We start from the raw sequence: 12,625 nt of genomic DNA on the forward strand, positions 1-12,625 counted from the left end.
TCCCCAATGAAGATAGTAATGGAGGTGATGCGTTTATCGATGTTTCGAAAGTACGTGTTTGAATTATCGATATAAACAAGACGGATAGATGAGTTATGAAGACTTGCCTTTGCTGCTCTAAAATGATTAGCCGCTCTACAAAAAATTCTTCTTGAAATACATTTGGAATCCATTCTTAAAGTTTCCCTAAAATGATCTAGATTCACCAGTGGGTCAAGAAGCCCAATAGTTCAATATATTTAAGTGACAAATTAAGAAATCTGACCCAAACCTAAATAATTTATTTCAGGGCTCCTAGATATACATCTTCTTCTAAGTCGGAATCTTAATTGTCTGAAGGTCGCATCTAGTTTGATGACTGTTCACTGATTTTATACCTACATATCCTAAATTTTGACTGAAAGCTATCAAATATTATCATAGATTTAGAAAATGAAATTGGCTTAAAAATATTTACCGACCTAATCAATGAATTCACAGCAATAAAAAATTGAAATAGACTACCAACACAAGCATTCATTTGCTCTATTTTATATTGTGAATTTCATATTTATATCGATAAAGTTACATCTCGAATACTTTGACAGGCGGTTTTCTTTTATATCTGGTCCTCTCTAGACTTCGTACTATCTATTCGCGCATTACGAGCATCTGACCATGAGAATAGGAACACGATAAACTAAACTCTATCGCATTTACTTAATTGAGTCCTATGGAAGCATGCTTCGTTCTTGTATTGCTTGTGGTTAATGTGTAACAATAAATAGTAATATAGTGCTGTTAATGTTACGTACTGGGGTCCGAGATAAATAAGGCTTCCACCGAAGTACAAATTAAAGCTCTATTAAGCACTTAGAACGCTTAAGGAACACTTTAAAATACTCAATTCACTTCTTCCGCTTCGCTACGGGGGATCCGTTCGCTGTTTCGCTTCGAGTAGATCCGATTACTAACTGCCTTCGTGTCACCTCCGCAACGTTTTTTTATAGCCGATACGACATCTCTAGAATTATCGAGAACATTCTAGGTAAGACCAGACGTTTCGATGTGTGTTTCCGCTATTTGGTGGTAGAGGGCGTTGCACTTCTCGAGCGTTCTGGATTTTACTAGTTCTTTTGATATTCGTTTCTACTAGATGGCGTTACTCTTACCGGCGTAACAATAATAAGCAAATAGAAAACAATAATAATTATATTTATTATGTGACTCATTTGAGGATGGAAGAGTTTCAACTGACGGGGCTTTGTAACGCTGGGGTCTTATTTTTTGTTTTAATTCATTAAGAGTGGTAATACCTGTAGCCAGGTCCAGCATCGACCACTCTAGCACGCCGCTCAGGAATGACATTCTAAGAACGACCGATCGGTGGTATATCGCGTCTCGACTCGGCAGGCTGGCACCCAGCGGGGTATACCAAGACACCAGCGCACCCCCTAGGCTGCCTGATATGCTACCGTACCGAGACTGCTGACATTCCAGAGTCTTCCTTTGCCTCAAAGGCGGAGCCGACTGGGCGTCATTGTGGTGAACCGCGTGTCTGGTTGGGGCTCTGGCCTCAGAGAGGACCGGACGCTTGGGCGAGAACGCAAGGAATTCGTTTGGTGAGTAGGACATTAAATACCATCAAATGGTAAGTACCAGAGGATGGTGATAATTGCAAACAGCTGCATGTTGATTCAGCCGTTTAAATCGACCTATTAAAATGACAGCAACAAATGAGGGAAGTACAAAACTAATAAAACACGCCTTAGATCCCAAGCTGAATGAGTTTACTAATATTTATTCAAAGATTTAGCTTCTAGATATGCTATCAGACAAACTTTTTAGGCAGCGGCTTGGCTCTGCCCCTGGCATTGCTGAAGTCCTTGGGCGACGGTGACCACTCACCATCAGCTGGGCCGTATGCTCGTTTGCCTAGAAGGGCAATAAAAAAAAAAACTTCTTGGTATAGAATATTGTCGTCCACATTATTGGAGATCGCAAAATACCAAATCAGTAAATGCAGGCTAAAATCGACTTCAAATATTTCTTAACAAAGCTCGGACGATTTACCTCTACAATATACATACGAGTACACATTGCAGCCTACAGAAAGACCGATCCGAACATTCGATAGTCCCTTCAGGAAGCAATTGGTATAGCAGCAATCCATCAAAGTGATGACTCCGCTTAATACATGCCCAATCACTTATAATGATCGTTATGAGTTATTGATTCTATAGAATATTGTGTGTCATCATTTCGTGGATGATGTGGTCAATGTGATTTGGTTGGGTGGGTTTTTTCTTAAACTAAAAAAAATATACAGTTTTGTTTTTTTTACTTTAGTAACTTTGTCGAACTTTTTCTTTTATTATTAACATGACTTACTTAATGCTTTGTGTATACAAGTCATATCATGTTCATGGCTGACCTCATTTAAGGCGTTATCTATGACACCTTGAGACAGAATATAAGTCTCAATAGCTTTGAATAAAAGCTATGACAGCTTACCTTTTAAGCCAGAATGCCAGATATCTTTGCGACTGTTACTGAAGCCCATCTACAATGTAAATGCCGCCACCCACCAGATAAGAGTTATAAGGTCTCAGAATAGTTACAACGGCTACCCCACCCTTCAAACCGAAACGCATTACTGCTTCTTGGCAGAAGTAGGCAGGGTGGTGGTACCTACCCATACGGACTCACAAGAGGTCCTACCACCAGCAATTTAGATTTGATTTCGAGAAATCCCGTCTGCTTTGAATAATCCCACAAAACATAACTCAAGGCAAGTCAGCCTTAAAAATTCAAAGAAAAACTTAGAAGCAATACGATTCTCGTACACTCCGGTGCAAAAGTAGTGCCCCAAGCGCAATTCCAGCAATTTCAGTGCTGTGTGTTTGCTATGCAAAGATATTAGTTTTGGGAGGGAACACGACGCGGAAGTTGCCTTATTTATTTAGGCTTATACAGCTGGCTGGATACACAAAAATGAAATTGTAGAGTTAATATTTTACTGCGGCGACTCGGTGCCTCAATTTTGAGTTTAATTTTTCACTGTGCAGCTGTGGACTAGCAGTACGAAGAACAGCGTTACTAGAAAGTGGTAGTGAAAGTAGTAGCAGTACAGTTTTATTGCAACTTATGACGTCACACATCGAAACTGAAATGATACCTTTAACCTCTTAAGGTGATTTTTCGGTATATATCTTCGATAAATATCGTACCGTACTACTGATTTTGAATGTACACTGTTCTAAGGAAAATACTCATGTACAACAATTTATTACATAACTAGCTGTACCCGTCCGCTTCGCTGGGCATTTAAAATTAACATCATTATTTGTCACCCTCACAAAGTTTCTCATGATTAACGCCCCTACAACTGGTGAAGGGAGTCCAACACTTATATAAATATTAGCCTACCCATTATGTATTTTCTACATGGATACCAAGTTTCAAGTCAATCGGATGCACGGTTCAGTAGTTATAACGGAACATCCGTAAAAACCACTGTGGATTTATATATTAGTATAGATTATCACTCATTTACATGAATATTGAAATTCATAAGACACTTAATACAACTCACCCAATCGCCAACCTGTTTGTTCTTAAAAATATGTTTTATGTTTGTTAGTAAGTGGCACCCAAATTTACAGGTCAGTGTTCAACTATCACTGTCATGACGTATGGAACTCAAAGTGTCAAGTGGACAAAAAAAAATAGATATCATTCGCCTTAATCTGGCGTGTTACACAAAGGAAACGTCAATAAAGGCTATGAAAATATAAATTGATCCTAAAATCCTCAACGCTAGTCATTCCGACAATCAATCCGACAATCAAGCACCTAAACTACCCATATAATATTATCGAAGGCTCAAAAGAAATATCCGTTCTTTTTCCTACCTAAGCTGATAGCCTTAAGAGGCTATTTCAACTTGTCCTTGACGTGTAAATGAGCTCACGGGGCTCAAACCGGGTGTGTTGCTATCACTGGCCCTAGCAAGAGCAGTGCTTCGCAGAATCTACCACCGGATCGGAAACACGACCGAGAGAGAAATTCAGGTGGCTGTGTCTATGTGTTAATTCACTCGTCGAGCCCTTCGTCGTAAGGGACGGGTTCGACGAGGACGGTGACCGGAAATATCTGTAAGGTGTTCCTTGATAGATTATATAAGAGCTTCTCCGAACTCAGGTCTCCTTACTCTAGCGTACCGATTTTTTTGAACGCAGAGAATAGCCAAGTCAAAGAAGTCCCGGGTACAGATGCGAGACGATTTGCATGTGAAGGTAACCGTCACGTTTCATATGCTATCATAATCCTTTTTATGATTAAAAAAAAACTATTTTCCGACTCGTATTATGAAGCTATATAACTATTTCTATGTAAATCCAATGTTTAATAAGACCTCGTTCCTACAGCTGTACACGGCTGTAAAAGTAATCCAACGGTAGCTCCCTTCAACTAAAGCGAGACCCATATAACTCGCTATTCCCGTGGACTTACTTAAGTAAATTAAGCACACCTTAGAACATAAAAAACTCGTAACAATAAGTTCTTGTGAAAAGCTCGAAAGCTCCATAACGCTTCCGCGAATGAGCTGAAACGGGACTTATGAATACGTAATCACGATTGTATTGTGTATGTGTGTGTTTTGAAATACTGTTTGGCTCATTTTGTTCAACTAAAATATTTTGTTTTTTAAATAATCATATTTTCCTTTACAATCAGACCAGTTTAAGATCAAGCTGATGGCGAACTGGTTTTTACTGGTGGTAGGACATCTTGTGAGGACGCACGGTACCTACACATGCAGACTCACAAGATATCCTACCACCAGTAATTACGCAAATTATAATTTATTACACGATGTTATTATTTTTTCATTGTGGAAGTCGATCGTGAACATTCATTACGTACGTATTTAATAGAAAATTGGTACTTGCCTGCGGGATTCGAACACAATTACATCGCTAAATACGAATACACGGGACGTCTTATCCTTTAGGCCACGACGACAACTAAAGTTCGCCTTAAAGTGTCATTATGTCTATGGACGCTGGTAGCTACTTAATATTAGATAGGCTGTGAATTAATTCACACCTCTAAGCATTAAAATAATGATAAACATTGTTTCTTCAGAAAAGTGTGAATGAAAATAAAATAAATTGCGATCAAAAGAAAAAAAAAACATCCAAGAACGTCATATTTAAATTCATTCAGGCGTAACATTTACGAAGCTCTCCAACATTTAATTGGCGTCGTGAATCAGTCGAGCTTGAAAAAAAAAGCACTTAATAAAACATTTATAAATTTCTGTATCCAATCCTGTATAGCGAAACGCAACAGGAAAAGGCAATTAGACATCAGGCAACAAATGTATCTCGTCCCTACTCCATTAGGGGCGCAGAAATTATTCTTAATTAAAGTCGTCCTACTCCACTCTAGATAAACGCCTTGTCCCTTCCAGAAAGATGTAAAGGAAAAGTTTTTAATTTAAAACGGCTTTCTGCTGTAAATCTGTTTTAATGTGTGGTAAAAAAGGGTTTTCGTAAATTAGAAGCTGTGCGTTCTGTAAATCTGTTGGTTTTAGTTGCTTATGCCACTTTCTCAGTATTCAAATGTCGTTTGAAAACGGACTTGTTATGTATGCAAAAAATGTATACTCTAAAATCGTTGATTAAAATCGCTACGTACTTTCCTCCAGGATTTAAGCATTTTAAGCATTTAATTTTGGTGGTAGGACCTCATGAGAGTCCGCACGGGTAGGTACCACCACCCCGTCTATTTCTGCCGTGAAGCAGTAATGCGTTTCACCCCCGATCACCCTCTTCGGCCAACCTACACCCTGGGTCAGGAAGGTTAAGTACCTGGGAGTCACCCTGGATGCATCCATGACATTCCGCCCGCATATAAAATCAGTCCGTGACCGTGCCGCGTTTATTCTCGGTAGACTTTACCCCATGATATGTAAGCGGAGTAAAATGTCCCTTCGGAACAAGGTGACACTTTACAAAACTTGCATAAGGCCCGTCATAACTTACGCGAGTGTGGTGTTCGCTCACGCGGCCCGCACACACATAGATACCCTCCAATCTCTACAATCCCGCTTTTGCAGGTTAGCCGTCGGAGCTCCGTGGTTCGTGAGGAACGTTGACCTACACGACGACCTGGGCCTCGAATCTATCCAGAAATACATGAAGTCAGTGTCGGAACGGTACTTCGATAAGGCTATGCGTCATGATAATCGCCTTATCGTTGCCGCCGCTGACTACTCCCCGAATCCTGATCACGCAGGAGCCAGTCACCGTCGACGCCCTAGACACGTCCTTACGGATCCATCAGATCCAATAACCTTTGCATTAGACGCCTTCAGCTCTAACACTAGGAGCAGGCTTAGGGACCCCGGTAACCGTACTCGTCGAACTCGACAAAGAGTTCGCCGTGCAACCTAACCCATGAATCAGCTCGCTGAGTTTCTCGCCGGATCTTCTCAGCGGGTCGCGATTCCGATCCGGTAGTAGATTCATTCGCGAAGCAGCTGCTCTTGAGCTGTTAGGTCTCCTTCGGAGGCGCTCGGGTAGCTGTTAGCAAATCCCACCCCTCCTGGCTGAGCCTTTGCTCGCCCACCTGTCCTGGTGAAGCTGGAAAGGCCTTCGGGCCACCAGTAATCTCTCAATAATAAAAAAAAAAAGAAAAAAGTAATGCGTTTCGGTTTGACGGGCGGGGCAGCCGTTGTAACTATACTGAGACCTTACAACTTATATCTCAAGGTGGGTGGCGCATTTACGTTGTAAATGTCTTTGGGCTCCAGTAACCACTTAATACCAGGTGGGCTGTGAGCTCGTCCACCCATATAAGCAATTAAAAAAAAACTCTTATTATCTGACAAAATTAGACTACACTTTTTACTCAGTAACTGAGATTTAATGGAGACTTTGGGGCCAAAACCAAAGCCAAAGGCTACGTTAATGTGTATTGCAGCTTACAGACCGCTAAAATCACTATTTCAATACATGCGACATCGGCTTAACGCGGGATAGCCTGTAAGCCTCTCTGTCCATTATGAAAAACGCTACGCACAAAAAGGACGTCAGCTCTAAAAATTTACATCTTTTTCGAATTCATTAAAGTAAAATATATGTCGTGGATAACGACTTTTAGTAATATTAAGAAGTTGTTTTGACTATTATTTTAAATGATGAAATGTTGTTTTGATAAATGTCACAAAATGTAGGGTACACTACGTGGCGCCACAGTATAAAATGGCGGTACGTGGACAGAGTCGTGGCATTCCGTGTCAGACAGTCATTCAGTCCGTATCAGACGGTCGGTTCGTCTCAGTCAGTGAGTCAGTCAGTCAGTCAGTCGGTCTGTCGGTATGTGCAACGAAACTGTCGGTTTATCCTGTCATTGTGAAAGTTGTGTGTGTTGAGTTTCAATAACTATTATTCAAAAAGTTTTATTGACGTTCAATCGAATACGAGTGATGACGGAAACTACCGCTTAGCCATCCCTGGTGGCGCTGCCGTCGACATCAGAAGCGGGATCAGGACTCTACTCTCACTGGCGTGACGTGTTTGAACATGTTCGAAGTACAGCGAAAAAACATGATGCAGATCAGAATACCAGTAACGGTATCTGAGATCACGGGTCGGAAATTCATCGGGAACAGACAGATGCCGATCCACGTGTTTGGTGCGCTACGGTTGATATGTACCTCGATGAACGTCTACTGGATGGTGCATAGCTCATTGTCGCGGATTTCACAAGTAAGTGTCACATGGAGGCATTTGCGACTTATTTCTCGCTCGTTATGCAAAATTCTTGCTGCGACGCTTATCAATTTAAGCAATGGTAAGCCACAAAAGCGTGAATGCAGCATACGCAAGTCTTGTAATAACGTCTGCACGTCTGCTACCGCGATGGAAGATCTGAGCCACGAAGAAATCGTCACATATTACGTTCTGGCTCATGTTGCCCAGTTGACTCTCGACTTATCACATGGCATTTACTAGCGGAAATACGACACGTAACAAGCTATTGCAAGAAATTAAGGCAAGTGCAAATCTCAAGTGAAACTTCGATCGCAATAATGGATCTGTCATGACGAGTGGGTAGTTCCGACACGAATCGTTTTTAAGCCAATGACTACTGCTAGAGTTACATGGCACTAGTGCAGTAAATCAGGACATAAGACTGACTTTTCGCTGAAACTTTAGAATCTACTAGATTCAATACCAATAACACTACACGTTCGATGACTTCGGGCTCCAGCAAGCAAGCAAACAAGAAAGCAAGCAAGTTTCCGTGGGGAAGAAAAATTGACACATCTGAAGTCGTCGTGACCTGTAAGATAAGACGTCCGGTGCGTTCGTGTCTGGCGATGCGGCGGGGTTCGGGTCCCGCTGGCGGATGCAAGTTTTTTTGGTGAAGTGCGTGCTTGTGCGTGCTTGACAAGTGTTTGCGGTTGGCTTCCGCAGTGTGGGAGTAACATCGTGTAGGAGAGGTGGAACCCGCAAAATTGTAGTTTGCGTGGTGGCTGGTAAGATTTGCTGTGGTAAAAAGTTTGCGTGGTGGTAAAAAGTCTTGTGAGTCTGCACAGGTAGCCGGAGGTGAGTCTTCCGCGGTCGCGGCCTACCCAGTCCGCGAGAACCAGGCAGATCGCCTCGACGGTACGGAGGCCGGCCGACGGGTCCGCCAAACGACGAGACCACGCCTCTAGCACGGACTGCCGAGATTGGAGCCCCCGCGCTCCGGCTACACTTGCGCTAGGGCGCGCCACCTCGTAGGAGACTGTGAGGTATCCTTGAATGACTCTGACTACGATCGCGCGCTGCCGGCGTCGCAGCGCGGCGACTTTCTCATGGGTAAGGACGTGGCACCAGACGGGTGCTCCGTATAGTGCCATCGACCGCACGGGTACCATCACCATGCCTATTTCTGCCGTGAAGCAGTGTGTATTTCGGTTTGAATGGTGGGGCAGCGGTTGTAGCTGTGCTAAGACCTTGGAACTTGTGTCTCGGGGTGGATGACGCGTTTGCGTTGTGGATGTCTGTGGGGCCCAATAACTACATGGCACCAGGTGGGCTGTGAGCTCGTGCATAGTCCAAGCATCTAAGCAAAAACATTGCCACGAGTTGCCGCCGAGGCAAATTGATGGCGCGATGTCATCGACGGCCGCGAGCAACGCAGCAGCGGAGCAACGCCGTGACGTGCCGGTAGCTGCGTAACATCTGGTATTTTGGTAAATGAGAAAATCTGGTGAGTCGTTTTTATTTTTATTTGGAATCTGGTACCGAATGTTCTCTTGTCGAGAAATCTTTATACGATGGTTCTCATAAAAGGTTTCTGTTGTTTTGACCCAAAACTGTACAGAACAAATCCTATGCGATGGTTTATTACTTACCTATTGTATGTCATGTACTACCTGATAGTTGTTTTAATCGGTTCAATGAGATTGAGCATTCAGCGAAATAGAACACTTAAATCTAGTGTCCTTAATCAAAGCCCAGACTTGCGTTATTGATGACCAAGCTCGCGATGAGCTCATGGAATTGTTCTTGACAAGAAGTGCTAGAAGCAAATCTTTTTTTAAATTGTTTTATCCAACGTATAAAAAGGGTGAGCCCTCTTGAGCTTTTAATAGTTCGCGTGCCATACCCCCAAAGATTTTTACCGATATGTGATACTGAAAAAGTTTCAGAACCTTCAAACTGACATTGCTGCAAGTACTCTAGAACAATGAATGTTGATTGACTGTCGATTAGTCACAGGGATGACTGTTGTTAGAGTCACAGGGATGACTGTTGATTAGAGTCACAGGGATGACTGTTGATTAGAGTCACAGGGATGACTGTTGATTAGAGTCACAGGGATGACTATCATTGAACACTTGTAGTCACAGGGATGACTATCATTGAACACTTGTAGTCACAGGGATGACTATCATTGAACACTTGTAGTCACAGGGATGACTATCATTGAACACTTGTAGTCACAGGGATGACTATCATTGAACACTTGTAGTCACAGGGATGACTATCATTGAACACTTGTAGTCACAGGGATGACTATCATTGAACACTTGTAGTCACAGGGATGACTATCATTGAACACTTGTAGTCACAGGGATGACTATCATTGAACACTTGTAGTCACAGGGATGACTATCATTGAACACTTGTAATCACAGGAATGACTATCATTGAACACTTGTAGTCACAGGGATGACTATCATTGAACACTTGTAGTCACAGGAATGACTTAGTTACTGTGTACATGAATTGTACGGGGAGAACTTGCAGCAGTAGTAAATCACTTATTTTCGTTTGTGTAATCTTTCAATGTCGTTATAGAATTTGTGTTTAGAATAAAAATTATTTGATGACTTTTAAATTTTCCGATAAGTCGTAAAGTGTAGTCAGGAGTGATCGAGCGGAATAAGTGTTTCCGTGGATGTTTTTGATTGTAGGTTAACAATCACACGAGGACGTGTGACGTGTCAGAATGGCCGTGTCGTGGATAACGACTTTTAGTAATATTAAGAAGTTGTTTTGACTATTATTTTAAATGATGAAATGTTGTTTTGATAAATGTCACAAAATGTAGGGTACACTACGTGGCGCCACAGTATAAAATGGCGGTACGTGGACAGAGTCGTGGCATTCCGTGTCAGACAGTCATTCAGTCCGTATCAGACGGTCGGTTCGTCTCAGTCAGTGAGTCAGTCAGTCAGTCAGTCGGTCTGTCGGTATGTGCAACGAAACTGTCGGTTTATCCTGTCATTGTGAAAGTTGTGTGTGTTGAGTTTCAATAACTATTATTCAAAAAGTTTTATTGACGTTCAATCGAATACGAGTGATGACGGAAACTACCGCTTAGCCATCCCTGGTGGCGCTGCCGTCGACATATATAAAAAAAAATCCTTAAATTACAAAAATATCATGTTCACTAATTCTGTGCTAAAATATTTCATGCTCCTAACGTTTTCGTAATGAAATTTATGTTCTTTACCTGAATTTTCTTCTCGTGTTGATGCCGCGAATTTTTTTTCGTCGTGCTATTTTTAAGGCCCAATATAATAAACGCTCATTACGTTTACTAAGAATTTTCACTAATGGCACGCTTAGTAAGGTTTACATATGTACTGGTGGTAAGATAACATACGAGTATTTCCAGATAAAATACTATGATTTTTCTATTGTTGTACTGTAATTAGACAGCGTTTTCAAGTTTTGTCAGCTTAAAAGCACTGTGATATCGAGAAAAAATATTTTCGCATCGGCAATATAATGGTAATGTATGATTCGTTTTTTTATCGGTCTTGCTTTAGCCACGCATTCCTAGGAAAGAAAACGGAAACAGCAACACCGCCATCCCATTTGTTATTTAGTATAACTAGATGATAACCAGTCATGGTCAGTTGCCCCCAATTAAGAAAAACAGTATTATTATTCGCCAATAGATGTCGGGAAGAGTTGATTATCGTAGTTAGATCGATTTATCGCCCCCGAAATCCCCTGTATACTAAATTTTATGAAAATCGTTGGAACCGTTTCCGAGATTCAGATTATATATATACAATAATTGCTCGTTCAAAGGTATAAGATATTAAATCTATTAGAAAAATAGTTAATCTTCTTCGACACTAATAAACTTTATTTGCAGTTGAATAGTTGGCAGTCAACAGCTCCGATGCATTTTTGGTCTTAAAAGCGTTTAAAAAAAAAACTTTTCACAAGTGAGTGGAGTGTCGCACTGGGTCTAGTTCTTCTTCTAGTTAGTTCTTCTTCTTTTTTCGGCGCGTTACCAACCAACGTTACCAACCAACGTTACCAACCAACCAATTCATGAGCGACCTGTTGGCAGTGTGTTTTACTGGTGGTAGGACCTCTTGTGAGTTCGCACGGGTAGGTACCACCGCCCCGCCTATTTCTGCCGTGAAGCAGTAATGCGTTTCGGTTTGAAGGGTGGGGCAGCCGTTGTGACTAATACTGAGACCTTGGAACTATATCTCAAGGTGTGTGGCGCATTTACGTTGTAGATGTCTATGGGCTCCAGTAACCACTTAACACCAGGTGGGCTGTGAGCTCGTCCACACATCTAAGCAATAAAAAAAATAAAAAAAAGTGTATCGCGTTCTAGCCCGGCAGACTAGTTCTGGTCTAGCGGGGTATTTTGTCACTCCAAGTGGAACCTGTCAGTTGCCGTACCGTATCGACCATTGTTAACGTGCCTACTCATTGACTAGGCCACGCATATGTTTATAGTTTGACCGTGGTAACATCCCTACTTCTTTCATGTTCTCCGGCGGAGATCGGAGGTCGGGCGAGATTGCAATCGTTTATTAGTGACATTAGAAAATCTTGGCAGTCCCACATCCTACACGCGCTTTTTTCATACCTATTCGCTGGTAGGCTAAGGGCTATTTTAGCTACGCCTGGACGAGTAAGTGAGCTCATGGGTTTAACCTGAGAGAATTCCCTAACACCAGCCCTAGTAAGAGCAGTGCTTGCAGAATCTACGACCGGATCGGAATCGTGACCCACTGAGAAAATCCAGTGACTAACTCAGTGGGCTAGTCCAGTCTCAGTGCGGGGACCTAGTGCAAGGATTCAGCCCCCAGCCCAAAAAG

The 12,625-nt window shown here is 42.0% G+C and overlaps 1 protein-coding gene across 1 annotated transcript; it reads right to left on the reverse strand.

Annotated features, from left to right (window-relative positions):
• Nucleotides 1–7,617: 7,617 nt before the first annotated feature.
• On the reverse strand, nt 7,618–9,094 carry LOC134200250 (uncharacterized). The gene is made up of 2 exons (XM_062672794.1): nt 8,266–9,094; nt 7,618–7,760 (listed from the first exon to the last, which is right to left on the reverse strand). The coding sequence occupies exons 1-2, from the start codon at nt 9,092–9,094 to the stop codon at nt 7,651–7,653; spliced, it is 939 nt and encodes a 312-aa protein (XP_062528778.1). The 3' UTR covers nt 7,618–7,650.
• Nucleotides 9,095–12,625: the final 3,531 nt, after the last annotated feature.

This window comes from Bombyx mori, chromosome 15, assembly GCF_030269925.1.
Source record: "Bombyx mori chromosome 15, ASM3026992v2".
Classification (NCBI taxonomy): domain Eukaryota; kingdom Metazoa; phylum Arthropoda; class Insecta; order Lepidoptera; family Bombycidae; genus Bombyx; species Bombyx mori.

Coding starts and splice junctions, on each gene's coding strand:
- LOC134200250 (XM_062672794.1), bottom strand. CDS start 9,094: ATGCACGAGCTCACAGCCCACCTGGTGCCATGTAGTTATTGGGCCCCA. Junction 7,761..8,265: donor CTTTCTTGTTTGCTTGCTTG/CTGGAGCCCGAA, acceptor TGTGACACTTAC/TTGTGAAATCCGCGACAATG.